This window comes from Phalaenopsis equestris, unplaced genomic scaffold, assembly GCF_001263595.1.
Source record: "Phalaenopsis equestris unplaced genomic scaffold, ASM126359v1 Scaffold000134, whole genome shotgun sequence".
Lineage (NCBI taxonomy): Eukaryota > Viridiplantae > Streptophyta > Magnoliopsida > Asparagales > Orchidaceae > Phalaenopsis > Phalaenopsis equestris.
In genome coordinates this window covers 2,813,732-2,831,897 of record NW_018164576.1, presented here as the reverse complement: position 1 = coordinate 2,831,897, position 18,166 = coordinate 2,813,732, and the positions used below count along the sequence as shown (strand labels likewise).

Below are 18,166 nucleotides of genomic sequence, written 5' to 3'. Positions count from 1 at the left end.
GATGAAACATCTAAATGATCTCTCCTAAATTGAGGCCAAATAATAGGATAGCTTAGAAAGTCACCGAAGTTCTCCTTCGGATCCGTGACATCGTCTAGTGTTTCCTCCTTTGGACTCCAAAATAAAATGTTTCAAATTTGAACCAATCCCCCTTCACACTTCTTAGTCCGATATCTTTGAAATGTCCTTACCTTTTGAACTCCTTGAAGGTAATTTTTCTTGATTTTTATCGAGAGTATTCTTAGGTAATTTCAGTTATCTATGATGTAATTAAGTATAGGGGCTTGCCCTTATAGGAAGCTTTTCCCGAACCCAGCATAATATAAACCCTATTTAATTCCTTATATTAAATAGGGGAACTTGTCGGCCAATACATTGGTTTCGCAGACAAAACGGATGTCATAACTTTCTTTAGTTTATTTGATCGAGTCTCACCCTCAATTCTTATGTTCATCCTTCAGGATAAATACAGGATTTGAGGTAAAGCGCTCTTTCATTTAAACTTTGAAAATTATGGGGTCAGTTTGACTTCATCTTTTTCAAAACTAAAATTTTTTAAAAAAACGACCTTCCGAAGCGGGCAACGGGATTTCAATTCCGATGACCGACAGCTTCTTACGGGCAAATCCCATACCAAAAATAGTGTCGACAACCAACAACGGCTTTGCTAAGTTTTTTGATGTTATTCTTTACGACATCCAAATTAACTGCACCTTGACTCCATTAGGAAAAATTGAGCATGAGTGCAGTACACCTCAATCCCTAAAAATTTTGAGATGTTGCCCAGTTGCTTTATCTAAAATTGAGTGCTGAGATGAGTGGTGAGATGATTTATTGGTGCACTACTTTCTCTTGTGATTGAATGTCATCGACAAAGAGAAGTAAAAAGGTGGGATGTCCTTCTTGTGTGAATATTAATAAGGATGAATCAGTTCTACTAATAGTGAAGCCATGCCTGATGACAAGTTCAAAGATGGAAGCAAACCACTGACATGGAGATTATTTGAGTCCATACATCGCTTTCTATAGCAAGCATATATGATTCAGAAACTTCATCAATGAAGCCATCAAGTTGTTGCAAATAGACCATTTCTTAAAGAGTGTCATGCAAGAAGGCATTGGATACGTCAAACTGTAGGATTGTCCAATTTTTATTAAAGGCAATGATGAGGAGTATTCAAAGAGTAACCATCTAGGAAACTACGTTAAGCGCTTCATAATAGTTAATTCCATATTTCTGCTCAAATCCCTAAGCAGCCAGCCGTGCTTCATATTGTGTCACATATCCATTTGAATTAAATTTTGTACAGTAGGTCCACCTACATCCAAGAATTGGTTGATTATGTTGGAGAGGAACTGATGTCCAAGTTCCTTGATTTTGAAGCGCAGAGAAATCTTCAGCCATAACTTTTCTTTAGTGGGAAGATTTCATAGCTTGAGTATAAGAAGAGGAATCCGGGTAGGATGTGCGTTGGTGAGATAGATTTAGGCGTTGTATTGGTTTGAGTTTTCTAGTGTTTGCTTTGGTTTGCATTGGATGAGATTTTGGTGGTGCAGGTTTTGATGGATTTGGGATGTCTTCTGGATTAAGTGGCTATTGTATAGTTATTACCTTAAGTAGAGGTGCTAGATTTGGTGGAATATTCATATGGGTTATTGTAGATATCTAAAGGGTGTTTGAGTGAGTGACTAATTTAGTGTGTTGCACATATGTGGGACTAAGGAGTAAGGCATTAAGAAAACCTGAGACTTGTTTTGGTAAGAAAGTCATAGAGGTTGGATAAGTAAATACATTTTCATTAAAGACAATATGACAAGAAGTGATAATCTTCACAATTTGTGGATTATAGCATTTGAATCCTTTGTGGGTAGAGGAGTAGTCATGAAATTCACAAGAAGTAGATTGAGGGGCTAGCTTGTGTGGTGGTTGGGGTTTAAGCCATGGATAACAACATTCAAATATTCTGAGTTGTTTATATGTTGGTGGATGTTGATATAGCAGCTCATATGACAATCTAGAGTAAGTGTTTTTTTATGACATGTGATTGATAAGGTAGGGAGTTGTTAAAAGTGCATTCATCCGAAAGTTGAGTTGGAGATGAGCATCATATAATAGGGTTTATGTTGTTTAGATGAGATGGTGATGATTATAGTCAACCACTCCTTTTTGTTCCACAATATATGAACAAGAAAGTTGGTGATGTATGTCACGATTAGATAAAAAATTTTGAAGGAGCGAACTGGTGTATTCGCCTCCCACTTTTGATCTCAATGTTCATATAGGATTATCAAATTATGTACTAATCTTTTGATAAATGATATATACTTATGGGACATTTCAGATTTTTGGGTTGTTAGGAATAACTGAGAGAACTTAAGAGTATACATCAATAAACACAATGCAATATTTATATCCATAATTAGATACAAGAGGGGTGTGGCCCCATACATTGGTGTGTAGCAGTTGTAGTGTGGAATACATATTTGAATGATGTTAGAAAAAATGTTGTTTATGGCATTTTTGATAATTATAGCTATTGCAAGGTAAAGTCCTCAGTATTAATCTATGTAGAGTTTGTGTCTTATGTTGTCATAGCAGCTGGTGATTGAACAATTAGATAGTCCATCAGAGCTATTGCCATGGAGATGTAATTATTGATTATGTGGATATAAGATGGAGAATCCAGTGGTGTAAAAATGAATGACAATGTTATTTTCATTAATAAGTTTTTGTATAGATAAAAGGTTGTGTGAGAAGGAAGGTACATGCAATATTTGAGAGAGAATAAGCTTACGATTGGGAGTTGATAAAATATCATCATCTTTATGTATGGATGGAATTGACTGACCATCACCTACCATTACTTGATCAGTGCCATCAGCTGGTTCAACCATTTGGACTTGGTTAAAATCTTAGGTGAGATGCATTATTGCTCTCGAGTCTAGCACATCTGTAGGTGTTGTAGTTTGCAGGGCATGTTTGGATGGGATATAGTCCATATTCAATCTATGCTAACATGTTTTTGTTGAAGGACCAATTTGCTGCAGATTTGACAGATGACAGATAATCGTGATTGAGATCGACCTGTTTAGTTCTCGATTTAAATGAGGATTGATTTCTACCACGACCTCTGTTTGAGTTGGATTATCTTCTTCTAGAGGTTTTGATGGCTAGCTGAGGATTGGAGTTATGTTCCAATTTATGGTTTTCACTGGCAATGTTGATTTTTTCACTCCATAAGAGAGTAAAAGTTATTGATATTCATCGATTAAAGCTGGTTCAAATTGAAGTTTTGAAAGCTTGATATCTGACAGGTAGCCCGTTAAACATATATATAGGATGATATCTTCTTGGTCTAGCTTTCCTTCCGCATCTACAATATTATTGACCAGTGATTTGTTGTTTGATAAATTTTGGATCATGGTTTGATTGTTCATGGAGAGTTTGTGAAATTCACTATTCAACTGAATTAGTCTAGAAATGTTGTCGGGTTGCAGCCTTCTTCTAAGTGTATTTTAGATTTATATTGTAATCGAAAGATGTTTAAAACATGGTAGGACAACAGGGAAAATTGAAGAGTATGATGTGGTTTCTAGGTTTTGATCAATCATAATGTAATTGGAGTATTGGCAATTTTTTTGTGGACAAATATGCATTATCAAAATTTAGGAGGACATTCTATATTGCCATCTAAGAATCTAATGAAGTCTTTAGTTATAAAAATGTTTTAAGACCTGAGCTTTTCACATTTGATAATTATGAGTTGAGAGTTAGGTTTGGGTGAAAATTTTGATTTTGCTCATTAGAAATTTGAGAGAGAAAAGAATGTTTGAGATTTACAATGATTGGAGGGAAGAGAATCCATGGGTTTTGAAGGTTTGAGAATTGACCATTTTAGATAGCAAAGATTCAAGTGAAAGCAACATACATACATGAACTGATCATCATATTTTGAACATGAAGCTCAAATTAACTTGAGCTTGGCTCTGATACCATGAGGACTTGCTAAGCTAAGCACTAAGGGAAGAATATTACATAGAAAAATGGTAGAGGAATAAAGAAATACTCAATATATTCCCCAAATTCTATAGGCACAACTTTGGCCACGTATAAAATGGTAAGAAGTTTCTAGCATTAAGATTATTACAGATTTTGCTATCAGGTGGTTACATATCCCGCACATGGTTGTGCAAGAGGTGTTATGGTTGTTTCAGACGGCCTTAACATATTGAGGGGATCTTGTTGGGTAATGAATTAACAAGAGCAAAGAATTGTACATGACAACAAGGTAATAAAGCGGTCAAGTAATGTTTTTACTTCTTTGTTTTTTCGTTACACTTAAATGTATAGTATATTGGTTAGAAATAAAGTGAAATATTTTAAGTTATTTGTCAAAAAAATAAAAGAGAAAGGGAAATTTATATATATACCATACAATTCTCATGAATTTACATATCTAGGATCTAAAGTTTGATATTTACATTTCTATAACTTTGGCAATAAATCAATGCATGGAAATATGTATTTCACTCTCATAAATTTAATAAGATTGATATTTTCTTATATAATGTTTAAGATTATAGTTTTATGCATGTAAATAGAAAAACTTAGTTGTTTAATTTGTGAATACATAACAATTGTGTGGTATACATGTAAATGTCGATGTTATGTGAGTCGATAAATAGTTTTAGGTGTTTGAGATATAAAACTTGCTAATTTTAAATGTGTTATACGTAGAACTTTCTTCTTATTATTACTGATTTAGACTAATTTTTTTATTTCAACCAAATATGAGAAATGATATACTGAATTTAACAATCAACCAAAAAAGTTTATTAGAAATATATGATTTCCACTTTACATTTCTTTTTAAAAAACTATCAAATCATGTATATATGCAACTAAATCGCCTGTCAATAAAAGTCTTCCTCATGGTCTAATTATTGCATGCGGAGAACACACGCAGCTCTGCGTGCGCTATCCGATCACAGCCGCAATGTATGACAGTGGGTCCCATTTTCATACAGCCGCGATGCGCGACTGTGATGGGAGAGCTGCGTGCGGCACTCTCCACACACAATAATCACTCCTTCCTCATGGTCTCGTGTGATCTGAGCTTGCGGATAAGATATGTCAATTAAAGCAAAATAATGTCAATATAAAGTCTTCAAGAATTTACTAGAAGGAACATAATGGTCTCCGAATTCCAAAAGAGAAGTCAAAATACATAAAATAAAATCATGAGAAGAAAGCAATGAAAGCAATATGATATTCATCATTATATATTGACAAATTTCTAATGGGTTTTTATATGACAAATTTCTAATGGGTTTTAAGTGTATTTTAACATAGGGGAATTTACATAAGCACCACACAATTTTTATGTATTTACATATCCAGCATCTAGATTTTTACATTTATATGCAGAACACGTAAATCTTTAATATTACATTAAGAATATAAATATCACTATTATCAATTTTTAAATACTGAAATACAATTTTCATGCATAAACTTATGACAAAGAAGTGTTAAAACTAAAGATATCTAACTATAATTGTTAAGTTTGTAAATACATAGAAATTAGGGATATACCTATGGCAACACGCTTTGTGATGAGTTCGCCATGAGCGCCTATCATAATGAGAAAATTTGGCGATGCTCTCGACGCAACGAAGGGATGTACGTATATGTGTTGTTAACTTTGCCTATAGGCTATGATTCACGGACATTTCTAATTAAAGAGTCTTGCAGTGTAAAACACAGAAACTTGTCAGACACGCCCCAAACACGCATCAGACACGTCATTGTCCAATTTAAATAATATTTAAATAAATAAGACATGTGTCTTAAACTAATGAATTAGTTTTTTTTTTTTTTTTTTGTAAATATCTTCTGTATATTTTTTTATAAATAAAGTAAAAAAATTTATTCAAAGGTTAAATCTATATGTTCAATTTATCTGTCCTATCGTTTTTTCTAGCGGACGAGGTCAAGTGATTTGTCAATCACTCGCCTGAGCTGATATTTCTCATTATGGATATCTTAGTTTCAGAAATATAATGCTATTAAAACTTTTTTTTTATATTATTCTTAATATTTTACTTGTTATATATAATGACAAAAGGCTATCATACAAGCACTAATCATCCCTCATGCGCCTAAGAATTCGAGTACCATGTCCTACACTCAGGGGGAATCGAACCCCTGACCAGAGAGGACTTACAACTGATAAGCAAATGTTAAACCAACTAATCTGAGTAATACGATATGAACAATTATGTTATTAAAAATATAGGGCATTGGCATGCGTCGCACGCCATTATAATAATAATAATAATAATAATAATTATTATTATTATTATTATTATTATAATGGCGTGCGACGCATGCCAATGCCCTATATTTTTAATAACATAATTGTTCATATCGTATCGGGTCCAGGTTCGCGTCCTCGGGTTTGCATCCTCGTGTCTGTATCCATACAACATACACCTGAGAACCTTATTACAAACTATATCATACACTTACAGAACCTACAAAGCTTATGAATCAAATCTTTAACTCACCTAAACAATAAACTAAGGTTTGTGAACGCTCCTCCTCATCAGCACGTCCCCAAATCTTCGTAAAGCCGTCCTCTTCTTCTTCTTCTTCTCATTCTCTGTATCACTGAACAGAATCCCATGTAAATGATCAAAATCATCAGTATTGATTCCCCTGTCATCACTGAACAAAAATGAAGGGAGACCAATATCATGCCCATTCGATACAGAACCAGGTTTCTCCTTCTCCAATCCCAAACCCCTGCACAAATCTGACTCTCCAACCGAAAGCCTGTGGCCATTCTGCTGTACCAGAGGTTTCATGTCTGTCCATCGATCAGATGAGAATTTCCTCGCACTCTTACTTATCTTTCGATCATCAGCTGTCGCTTTTGAAAGTTTGAAAGATTCAAAATCTGACAAAGTTTTGATCTTGTTTGATTCTGCAGCTGAAACCGAGGCAAGAAGGCTCTTGAGTTCTCTTACGCTGTCAAGAGCAGCAGCCTCGCTCACTTTTAAGCTTTCATAATCATGTTTGATCTGCTGCAACTCATTTTCCTTCTTTGAGAGCTGTTCCTCAAGTTCATAATTTTGCAATCTGGCAATTTCTAAAGATTCCTTAATCACTGTAGCTTCGTTTATTGCTTGTTTGATTATATCCCTAAGCTTCGATGTCTCTTCTCTAGCCATTCTATGTGCATCTGTTTGTCTGCTAATCTCTTGATCCTTTTTGTTCGTTTCTTCTTCAGAAATCTTTATGCAGTTCATAAAGCTGTCTTCTTTCTCTTTCCAGGCAACAGTGGAATCCTCATATTCTTGCTTAAGTTGGTTATACTCCTTCAGTACATCGTGTAGCTTCTGTTCGCTACTTTGTAACAGAGAGTTATTAGAATGTTGAGCTTCAGCTCTAACCTCTTCAAGCTCGGATTTTGTTGCAGCAAGCTCTGATTTTGCCTGGGTGGCCTCAGCAGTCACTTCCATAAGGGCCATTGCTAAATCATCCATAGCTTTTTTGCTCTTCTCTTCAGCCTGCAGAGCCAACCTGAGCTCATTTCTAAGCTTTCTGATTTCGTCCGTGGCCTGAATAGAATCTAACGATCCATCATTTTCTGGGTTTGGACAGCTTAAGCATGGAAGGTTCCTTATCTCCAGCTTGGCTTCTTCGAGCAAAATCTTTGTTTGCTCAAGCTGCTTGGTCTGAGAAAACAGTGACTCGAGCATTTTACCTTCTGATTCCTTCGCCTTTTCTGCTTCTTGTTCTAACATATTTATCCTATCTTGGCTATGTAAGGATTCTTCATTCTTCTTCTTTTTCAGTTCTTCAAGTTCTTGAAGTGCAGAGGATCTCTCCTCCTTCGTCCTCCTCAGGTCCTCCTGGAGCTGGCCCCATTGCTCTTGCATGTCGGGAACTCTCACAGGTTTTTGCTTCTATTGCAAGCAAAGGAAGATCAATTACAAACTTCAGAAAAACTTATGTTTAAAAGATCAAAATTTGCAGAGGAGGTTTGTGATTTGCAGGCACCTCTTGGAAAGATTGTGGCTTTGGAGAGGGCTTCCGTTCAGAAACCTTTGAAGGTTTAGATTCAGTAGAATTAGACCAAACGATTGAACTTTTTCTTAAACAGGGCGAAAGACTCCTTCTGGAATTGGGAGCAGATGGAGAACTCTTTCGCTGCACCTCAGATGATCCAGGTCTTCAAATTGAAAAATAAACTAACAATCAACTTCAACTTGAACAGATAAAAACCAGACTGGATTACCTGATAATCCACTCAAAAGCATTAATAAAAGAGGGAGCTTTACAGTACCTCGAACTAAAAGATTGCATCTTGAGCAAAACTCAGATTGAATCTCCTCCTGAAATTAAGAAACCTATTGAAAAACTATAGCAAACACGATGAATAAGAAAAAAAAAAAAAAACAGAGAAACTGTGTACTAGAAATTAGGAGAAGGCGTTACCAAGATGAAAACTTTCAGAGCTCCAAGCTCTCTAAGACCAAAGTCAACCACCCCTGCGCATCAAATTTCCAACTTTGGATGGCTTCTGCGAGCTGCGAGTTGAGAGAGAGAGAGAGAGAGAGAGAGAGAAGAGGTTGAAGGAGGGTAGAAAAGAGAGGGGAGGGAGGCAGTATTCGGTGAAGTGGAAGTGATGACCGTAAGATCTGAGGTGGGGTTTGCGAGTCTTCGGTGGATGGATCGGACGGCGGCTGGTAGTTTTAGGTTGTATTCTACTGCACGCGTGATCGCACCTTGCGGTTTTGACACAGCAATGAATGAATATTATGACGTCATCCAACGGGCGTTTGCATGCATACCACCAAATTCCAATTTATTTGCACATCTAAGATCAAAACTTTATTTATTTATTTATTTTAATATGTACTACTATCTTTTATGACATATAAATCATCATTATTTCGACTAAGAAAATAAAAATACCCTAATATGTATGTAAATATTGAAGTTTACATATTTAATATGCAAATACATAAAAATTGAATTCCAAGGAGAGGTTATTTTTCCATGAGACATTTGATTACAATGAAAAAACTATGATGTAAAAAAAATTATGATAGTATGATTATATGAAGCAAGCATGATTTTTTTCATTCCAACAATTTTTTATTGAACTATGATATGTTTTCAAAAAAAATTATTTGTGTACAAAGCAAAATTATCGGCACATATCTCAAAGCAATTGAACTGCTAAAGATGACGACTCAACAATCGAGATATTAAATTCAAGAGGCATGATCTGAGCTGATCATCTGAAAAATCAACGGACTGATTAAGTCTACCATTGACAAATCCACTCGATGAGTGTACCATCTGTCCTAATCGCCGAAGCTCCTTAAAAGCAGATCGAACGCAACCGGCTGACCAACTACTTATACCTCGACTAAAACGACCATCATGAGGCCCATTGCTTTGTTTAGCCAAACCAAAGCACATCTACCTGCGGGTTTTTGCCATATCCAAATTTAAATTGCAATGCAAATTTAGTATTAAATCAATATATTGATTGCATTAAGGGCAGTTTACATAATCACGCACTACTTTCTATAACTGTATGAATACAACCTTATAAATATGGGTCAAAAGGACAGATAAAGGGACTCCCGATCTGTGAACTTTTTCCGGCTACTTTACTAAGAATTTCTTAACACTTTTCGCCTCTCTCTCCTCCACCTCCCGGCTCTGACTCTCAAGAAGTGTATTTCTGAAAGATAATTCAAGATCCAACATCCAGAAAGGTGGTGCAGTGATCGTGGACATGCCCCAGACGAGAAGCGGAGCCAACTATGAAGTAGAATCCTCAAAAAGAGAAATAGCGCCCATGAAATTCAATAAAAAGAAGATGTGTCGAGGCATACATGAAAATGTCCAGGCGCTTTGAGCGCAAATTATGGATTGATTTGAGGCCCTCCAAGAGGCCATAACTTAGAGGAACACCTGATTGCCACCCTGGGAGGGAGAGTGACTGCAATCTCTTGTTGGATACTTTCTTCAGTTGCCATATGGATCATGCATTCTTCTTAGGCTTCAGAGCACTTGCAAACTGCAATAGAAAACGTCTCACAAACTCCGCAAAATAGGTGATTACCCCCACGGATAAACTGTCAAACCACTTTAATGTGGTTGATCTCAACTTTGTGAAGTATAACTTACACTTAAGGACATCAGAAATTTTTAACGGACATATAGACAATTTGAATGACGTGAGGTGGTCGTTGGGATCCGACCGCCCTTTATATTATTCTAAAACGTGCGTCTTGAACTTCTCTAGTGGTTCAACTCCCAAGACCTGTAGAGAGAAAGCATTCTCTGACTGCCTCTGTACCTTAGTTTGCGCCGGTCTATTTCTCACCTCCATAGAGGCGGATGTGGCGCTGTCTTGGTACTACCCGTCGACAGGCTTCTCCTGCAAGTGGATCACTCTTCCCCCATTGTTTGCTAATGGTTCTTCTTGAGGGGGTTTAGGCACTCCGTGTTGGATCAGTTCTCCTCCTGTGACAAGGATTGCCTCTATGACAGCCATGACTCTTAGCACCTTTACAAATTATCCTGACTTTTGATTGATGGTCTGAGTTCTCAAATATTACAGACCTTGTTAGAGAAATTATTTCATGAACTCCCTAGTACAGGCTACTTCACCACATTCCTCTAACTGGATTATCCCTGTTGTTGTTGTTGGGCTCTTCTTCTTGTTGACGACATGTTTTCTCACTCTTCACACCTTAAAGGTGTTGAATCCTAAATTGTATGGGAAACACGCCCAAGATATAGAACATTATAGAGAGAGAGAGATAGAACAACCAGAAATGTGTAACATTTATCTTAACATTGACCCCCTATTTATAGGAATGAGTCTAGATTTTACATATCGGTTCCCTCATTATTTGTCTCTTAGAAAGACAAGAGAATTGATTCGGTCGATAGGAAGTTCGTCGGTCGTTCGTTTTGTCTTGAGTCTACCAACAACTTGTCCAAAAAAGGATGTTTATTGTCGATCATCATGAGAGTCGATCCCCACCCTGCGAGAAGTTCCTTGGTACATTCCTCAGATCACTAGAACCATATGCATCCTTCGCCAGTAACCAACCCAAATGATCGTCAAAAGACCTCGTTTGATCGTCCGTATCTACCATCTGAGCTGTTCATATGTTTCGAGCTTTGTGCTGACATAATTTTCACATACAATATTTATATATATATATATATATATATATATATATATATGCAATTATTACTAATAATCCGCTTGAACTTCTAGACAATATGAATTAACCCAAGTGACCTCATATCAAGAACTGGAGATTATTATATGGATTTGGCCGAATACATTTCGTCGACATGGACTTTTCTATTTTTGTATGAAGTTTAGGTGTTCTATTTGTATATATATAAGAATGGTGTGGTATTTATGTAAATGTTCCTTATATATATAGCTTAGCTAAAACGGATACATCAGGAAACAACGGCAGTTTGTTATAATTTCAAGTAATATAATTAATTTAATTAGTTACTTCCTTTATTTATGATTAAATCTCCATCATTCGGTTTTATTAAGTAAAAAATAAAATGGCAACATATGCGTACAATGAACACTCCAATCAATGTATGGTGGCTATAACTTTGTTTATAATGAGGAAAATATAAATATATTTCATATCTATTAAATAAATCATTTCAGACTTTTGACTTTGCTTCATTAAAGTAATACATGCTGATCTAAGAATTATGATTGAAGTTTAACTTATTGTTATTTTCGTGAGGTGGGGTGCATTTGAATCAAGTCGGCACGTTAATTGATTGAGACTCGAGTCAATAATTAACTCCTGAGCTGAGTTCAAAGAGCTATTGATACAATTTGAGTCAAGTTTAATTTAATCCTCAATCCCTAAACTGGTTTAAGACTTCTTATAATGCCATTGGCCAGTCTATTTAAAAATAAATAAGCTGAGTCTCGAGTTAGTTCAAATTTATAGAATTAAGCATCAACCGACGTGGTCGAATTGAGGCATCGACCTAAGTGGTTGAAATAAACTTATCAGCAGAAGTGGTCGAACTGAGCCCACCAGCTGAATTGGTTGAGCTAGGCCTATATGTTGAAGTAGTCAATCTAGCTCGAGACGAATCAGCTACCAGGGAAAATCAACATTACATACAAGTACTTGTGTCCATCCTTATTTAAAACGTCACTTGACATCCATGCCACGATCTTTTCATCGAAACATTATGGATGTGCACGTTACTGTGCATAATGTAAGTTTATAATATTTTTTATTTCCTATTATTTATGGGAGGTAAGGGAAAAGTGATGTGGAGACTAGAGAGACTAACCAATGAGATCCCGACTCTCTCACACTGGAACCAAAAAACCATCGTCCGAACCATTCTCTCCTTCACCGGAGATTAAGGGGAGCAATCAAGAATTTGAGCTCCTGCGACACATCAACCACCTTCATCTAAAATACAAAATCTTTTCCAAGTTATGTAAGTTCATGGACAATATAGAATTCTATGTCATAAAAAGATTCAACAGTAATGTATGTTCTTTGTTTAGGTTTAATACGTGATACAGCTAAAACTAATAGCGGTGAAAACAACATACAAATTATAATTCCATTCTTTTCATTTAAATTTGAAACAAATACGGTAACATTAAAATGTAAGTAAATTCCCCCATTTTTTAGTGCCATTTACTTACATAGCACCCAATACCTCTGTATTTATATATCTAACACCTACACTTTCATTTACACACATAGAACTCAAATCTTTGATACCACATTTACCACATTAAAAAAAAAAAGGTATTATCATCATTTTTGTAAAATAAAATACGCCTTTTTTGTGCATAGTTTAAAGCACCAAAATATTATAAATGTAAATATAAAAGCTTATTTGTGGATATATATATATAATATATATATATATACATAAAAGTGGGTTACATATGTAAATCTCCCCTTTTCTTATTGCAAATTAAAATTTTTGAAATATTGTGTCAAAATGAGCCATTTATAATCCTCATGTGAATATAAACTTTTTTTTTCTTTATACGACCAAGATGCAATTTTAAAACTGTTTTATTTTTTTATTGGTAATGGTCAAACAATCAAAGCTTAATTTTATTATATTAAAAAGCAATTGCATGAGACAAATGATATTCAAATAATTACAGAAGTCAACATCATCACTGAAATAAAAAAAAAAAAAAACTATTTATTGATGGAAATATATTGAGGCTAAACTCAATCGCCAGATGGACATATCACTTGCCATTCTCCAAATAATTCGAATGTTTTCAATGGAGCTTGATTTAGCTTTACCGAGCTACATAAAACAAAAGTTGTAAGTGGATTAGAGGGGAAGATCGCATAACATATAAAATCTCAATAGATAATTTTTTTATTTTAATTCATAAATTTAATCAAACAAATGCTAGCCATATATTTCTTTTTGAATCTTTTTGAAAATCTCTATACATTGAATTGCAATTTATTTAGGATTCTCATTTTGGGATAATAAACATCTCCCTCATGCATAGCTTTTTAATCTGATGTTGATGATCAAATTTGACTTTTAAAACGTGATGAAAAATAACTTAGAATTCTCGCCTCTAGAGAAGTTACACTAATGGGACAAAATCGTGAGACCATTAGACTAAAATGAATAATATGTCAATAGATGAGAGTCTGAGATATTACATCACAATTATATATACTTATATCAAAATTATTGAAATATTTAGATCATCTTTTAGGATGCTATATTTCCATATTTCATGAAATGGCATGTTTTTAGAAAGGTTTGTTACGTGGCAAATGAAAATTGAGAAATTTGAGCCAACTGATATCATGAAAGCGTTACCTTTCTAATTCTTGTGAGGATGAAAAATTATCAATTATTATAGTATGCATGGAGTCGAATAAGCTGGCAAACAACAAGCCCTATTTATCTAAAAGTGTGATGAGAACATGAACAAATGTCGCTAAATGCTGAAAACCATTTTTAAGAAAATTTTTGTGAAAGATAAAAAGAAAAGGAGACGAAATTATTATAAAAAAAATCATATTGTATGTTTATAACACTCTTATTATTATTATTCTATAATAATCAACTATCTTTAATACCCTTTGAAAGGTGGCTCTGTTGCACTGAGGCGTCTGCAAGCTTTGTTCTCCTGCTCTGGTTCAGCTTCACGAGTTTTGTGAAACAGATATTCAAAACATGAACAAACAATGCAGATAGTCAGTAAATAACTTTCTAATTTAAGGATGGGAATGCTAAATAAAAACATGAAGTATAAAAATAATTGTAGGAAAGTTATGGCTGACCTGCTATTCTAGCCATCCAAATGTCGTTCTTGTTGCGGAGTTCTTCCAATAACCCACTGGCATCAGAAGATACTTGATCCTCACTAATTGCCATGGCTTGTTTAGCCTTATCAAGCGCCTAATGAGACAAAAATCCGCAAAGATTAGCTACGCCAATAATATTTAGAACATATTTTATGATTTTTTATTGTGGAAGTAAAAAAGTTATTATTAGATGTTATTTTGACCCCAATTATTGAACTAAGGTAAAATGACACTTTTGTAATGTGGTGCAACTCACCTACCACATCTCACCTACCGCTCATCAACCGCTCACCTACCTCTCACCTACCACTCTCTTGCTTCTATAAATAGAGAGGGTGTGAGGCTTAGGAGAGCAAGGGAAGAGATCTTAAGCTACCACAAAAGAGGAGAGAATAGCTAGAGAGCTAGAGAGGAGGAGAACATCCTGAGGCCTTGTATCAAAGTGTCGCTTGGGAGGGAGGCTATAGAAGGAAGATGAGGGCTCATCTCTATGTATAAGCTATGTATTCTTCATTTTTTTTGCCTTAGTGAACTATTTGATTGATTCCCTCCCGTGGAAGTAGATCCAGTTGGATCGAACCACATAAATGATTTGTGTTTGTTTGTGTACTTTGAGTTTCATTTCTATGCCAGGAAGTTTTATCTCACAACAATAGATTTCGAAGAGAGCTATATATAACACGCACAATATTTTTTACATAATTGGTGGACTGCTAAACTTTCATGATATATATGAAATTTGATTCATTAGAAACTCCATAATAATCAATTGTGTGAACTTAAAGGACCGATGATTATGTTAAAAATGTGAAATAAAGAGAAGATAATACAGCATATGGAAGCCCGTTTAAGTGAAAGGTTGCATTCATCCTTTATTTTACATTCGCAACACCCAATTCCTATGTATTTACATTTCTAACGCCTAAATTTTAGTTTTTTTTTACATTTATAAAACCCTAATTTTTTAATATCACGTCAAAAATAGTATTAGTTTAACTTTTTAAAGTTAAATACATCTTTTCATAGATAAGCAAGGTGGCATATATGTGAAAATTTAAGTTTGTTTGTTAGATATGTAAATACACAGGAATAGAGTGGTATGTATATAAAACATCATTTATTTTAACATACAAAACTATGAAATAACCAGTGAAAATCATCAACATCTAATGTAATAAAGTTTGAGGAGCCATTTAAAGAACTCGACGGCATGAAATCTACAATTAATTTTCCTTGCAATGAAACCTATTTATTAAGAAAATTTTGATACATTCAAGTATTGATGAAATGATCAAAATAATTCTTGATATCATATACATAAACATAAGAGGATCTTACTCAAACCACACAATTCTAATGACACAAAAAATTATGATATTTACCTTCATAACATTCAAATCTTTAACATCTCATAGAAAATACCTCTTAGATTAACTTTAATGAAATGAAATATATCTTTACATGTATATATATTAATGTGATTATTAAACAAAAGTGATACAAAAGTATACATCAAAACTCAAATGTTAGATACAAAAATACCAGGATATTATGGTGTGCGTATGTAAATTTTGCAAAAATGTATCCATATAGAATATGTTCAAAGTCATCTCAATCAAATTATTATTTGAGCTTTAATTATGAACTCCACCTTTTTGACACTTTAATCAATGTATAACAATTTTCATCTAGGTTGTAGTGAGATTTAGAGTTTATGATTCTCCATTAGTCAAATCCATAATCAAGGATAAGAATTAACAGAAATGTAAGCATACCTCCTTTGCAACGGTGCAACCCAAACTGAATGCTTGACATAAGTCAGCATGAAACGTTCCAAAATTGAGAGCTAACTTTAGTCGAGTTTGGTTCAGCTCTGGCAATTTCGATGCCTCTTCCTGCAGATCGGAAATGTCAATAAATCATCTGAATTGGATCCAAGGAAAACCATTAGGGACTAGCTGTTTGGTTGCAAAATTTATCAAAAGTTTGAAATGCAAACTAAAAATGACGTCAAATCCAATGCAAGAAGAAGCAAGATCGTCGATTATAGAAAAATGCACAAAGAAGCAATAGAACAAACAATTGAAATGAAAAAGGAAGCAATAAATCAATTGAAAATGGCAAAGGAAGAATTCTTGCCATGGCAGCATTATATGCTTCGATAGCAGCAACCTCTGCATTCACCCTCCCCGGCCCTTTTGTGACCATCGCCGCGTAGCCGAGGCAATCCCCCTTCATCATCATATAAAAAACCCTAGTCTCCGTCGTCATCTTCTTAGCCACGTCCTCTTTTCCGGAAAAAGATAAGCTGCGATCGATTAATTCTAAAATATCCTTACAGATTTCTCTGATCTCGTCCGCAATCAACCCCTGATATTCTCTGGCGGATTCCCTCCGGGAGCATTTAGCGCTGCTATCGAACACCACAGAATCGAGGTGGCGCCAGGTATTGAGATGGCCATCGATGAAGAACTTGCAGGCAGAGCTGAAGCAATCGCGCTCGTCTTCAGTGAGATCCTCGGTCGGCATCACCATTTGGATGAGCTTCTTCGTGTAGTCGAACATGGATCGGTAGTCCCTGGTCCTCATGGTCAAACGGGCGAGATGGAGGAGCCCCTCCCTCGTCTCTATCGGATTCTTCGCTGCTACGTCGGCCATTGTTCCGCTGGTTATGTTCTTGATGAGTGAATCGGTTGACAAAGAAAAGAAAAAGGTGATACGGATGGAAGGATGGTTTGAAGGGTTCAGAATTTATAGTTGATTTCTTGCAACATTTTTGCGATGAAGTCCCTAAAAAAACTAATATATTGGATTACAATACCTTACAGCGGAGAATTGTGGGGGAATTTGTCAATCCATGTGTTTACATTTGACAAAATACTTTTCCCAAGAAGGGATTGCCGTTCGACTTCTCCGGTGTCTGAGGCTCGTCAAATACATCTTTGTGATGTCCGATCTTCATTATCGACCACTGCAAAGATGTCTTTGGTGGGTCTCACTTTCAACATTTTTTTTTAAATTTGATTATTGTGATCGACGGTGGAGATCAGACACTTATACGAAATAATTTCTCCCTCCATAGGGGGCAATGGGAGGAGGTGGACAATGGGGGGGGGTGGACCCCCCCTTTTTTTTTTTTTTTTGGGGAAGATTTAAGCAATGTATTTCTATCATTAGTTTCAGTATATTCCAAGTATGGATGAATAATTCAATTTTTTTTTGTTTTTTTTTTTGTTTTTTTTTGTTTTTTGGATTATTATAAGTCTTTTTTTAGTCATCTTAATAGCAAATTTTCATTACATCAAGTTTTTTTTAAATAAAATTAATATTATAATCATTATCTATATAAATTTAAATTTAAAACTTCTCTCTCCTTTAATTTTTTTATGAGAAATTTATTATTCATTTTTACATATCTAACACCCATACTTTGATATTTACACTTATCATATGTTAAACCCATGTGTTGTTCACTTTAAAAAATATAATGATGATTAAAATTTAGAATGATGTGCATGCAAATGTAAATGTCTAAGCTATAGATATGTAAATAAATAAAAATTGAGCCTATGTAAATGCCCCATTTTTTAAAATTATTATAAATATAATCATTAAAGTAAAAATTCAAGCAATACTAATTTCTTATTAAATTTGTAAAATTTTTAGCAGCAAAATTTTAATGCATTTTATAATATTAAAGAGTTTAAAAAATATTCAATCCCACTTAGATTCCAGAGCAGGCACAAATGAT

General features: G+C 34.8%; 2 protein-coding genes across 6 annotated transcripts; both read right to left on the bottom strand.

The window, feature by feature from the left end:
- Positions 1–6,384: 6,384 nt before the first annotated feature.
- LOC110021511 (putative WEB family protein At1g65010, chloroplastic) lies at positions 6,385–8,634 on the bottom strand. 4 transcript variants are annotated; one of them, XM_020720030.1, is made up of 5 exons: positions 8,507–8,634; positions 8,355–8,403; positions 8,069–8,240; positions 6,571–7,974; positions 6,385–6,475 (listed from the first exon to the last, which is right to left on the bottom strand). In XM_020720030.1, exons 2-4 carry the CDS (start codon positions 8,372–8,374, stop codon positions 6,583–6,585), a joined length of 1,584 nt encoding a protein of 527 aa, XP_020575689.1. In that variant the 5' UTR covers positions 8,375–8,403; positions 8,507–8,634; the 3' UTR covers positions 6,385–6,475; positions 6,571–6,582. The 4 variants fall into 4 exon arrangements, with proteins under 4 accessions (XP_020575689.1, XP_020575687.1, XP_020575688.1 ...); XM_020720028.1 differs by having other exon boundaries at positions 6,385–7,974; positions 8,355–8,429; XM_020720029.1 differs by having other exon boundaries at positions 6,385–7,974; positions 8,355–8,418.
- A 3,862-nt stretch (positions 8,635–12,496) lies between these two features.
- On the bottom strand, positions 12,497–17,170 carry LOC110021512 (14-3-3-like protein). Of its 2 annotated transcripts, none has more exons than XM_020720033.1 (5): positions 16,555–17,165; positions 16,191–16,310; positions 14,392–14,509; positions 14,188–14,251; positions 12,497–12,516 (listed from the first exon to the last, which is right to left on the bottom strand). In XM_020720033.1, exons 1-5 carry the CDS (start codon positions 17,071–17,073, stop codon positions 12,513–12,515), a joined length of 825 nt encoding a protein of 274 aa, XP_020575692.1. In that variant the 5' UTR covers positions 17,074–17,165; the 3' UTR covers positions 12,497–12,512. The 2 variants fall into 2 exon arrangements, with proteins under 2 accessions (XP_020575692.1, XP_020575691.1); XM_020720032.1 differs by lacking the exon at positions 12,497–12,516 and adding an exon at positions 13,292–13,387 and having other exon boundaries at positions 16,555–17,170.
- Between the last annotated feature and the right edge of the window lie 996 nt (positions 17,171–18,166).

Coding starts and splice junctions, on each gene's coding strand:
- LOC110021512 (XM_020720032.1), bottom strand. CDS start 17,073: ATGGCCGACGTAGCAGCGAAGAATCCGATAGAGACGAGGGAGGGGCTC. Junction 14,510..16,190: donor GTTGCACCGTTGCAAAGGAG/GTATGCTTACAT, acceptor TTGTCTCATTAG/GCGCTTGATAAGGCTAAACA. Junction 13,388..14,187: donor ACAGAGCCACCTTTCAAAGG/GTATTAAAGATA, acceptor TGTTTTATGTAG/CTCGGTAAAGCTAAATCAAG.
- LOC110021511 (XM_020720028.1), bottom strand. CDS start 8,374: ATGCAATCTTTTAGTTCGAG. Junction 8,241..8,354: donor ATGCAATCTTTTAGTTCGAG/GTACTGTAAAGC, acceptor TTCAATTTGAAG/ACCTGGATCATCTGAGGTGC. Junction 7,975..8,068: donor AGCCACAATCTTTCCAAGAG/GTGCCTGCAAAT, acceptor TGCTTGCAATAG/AAGCAAAAACCTGTGAGAGT.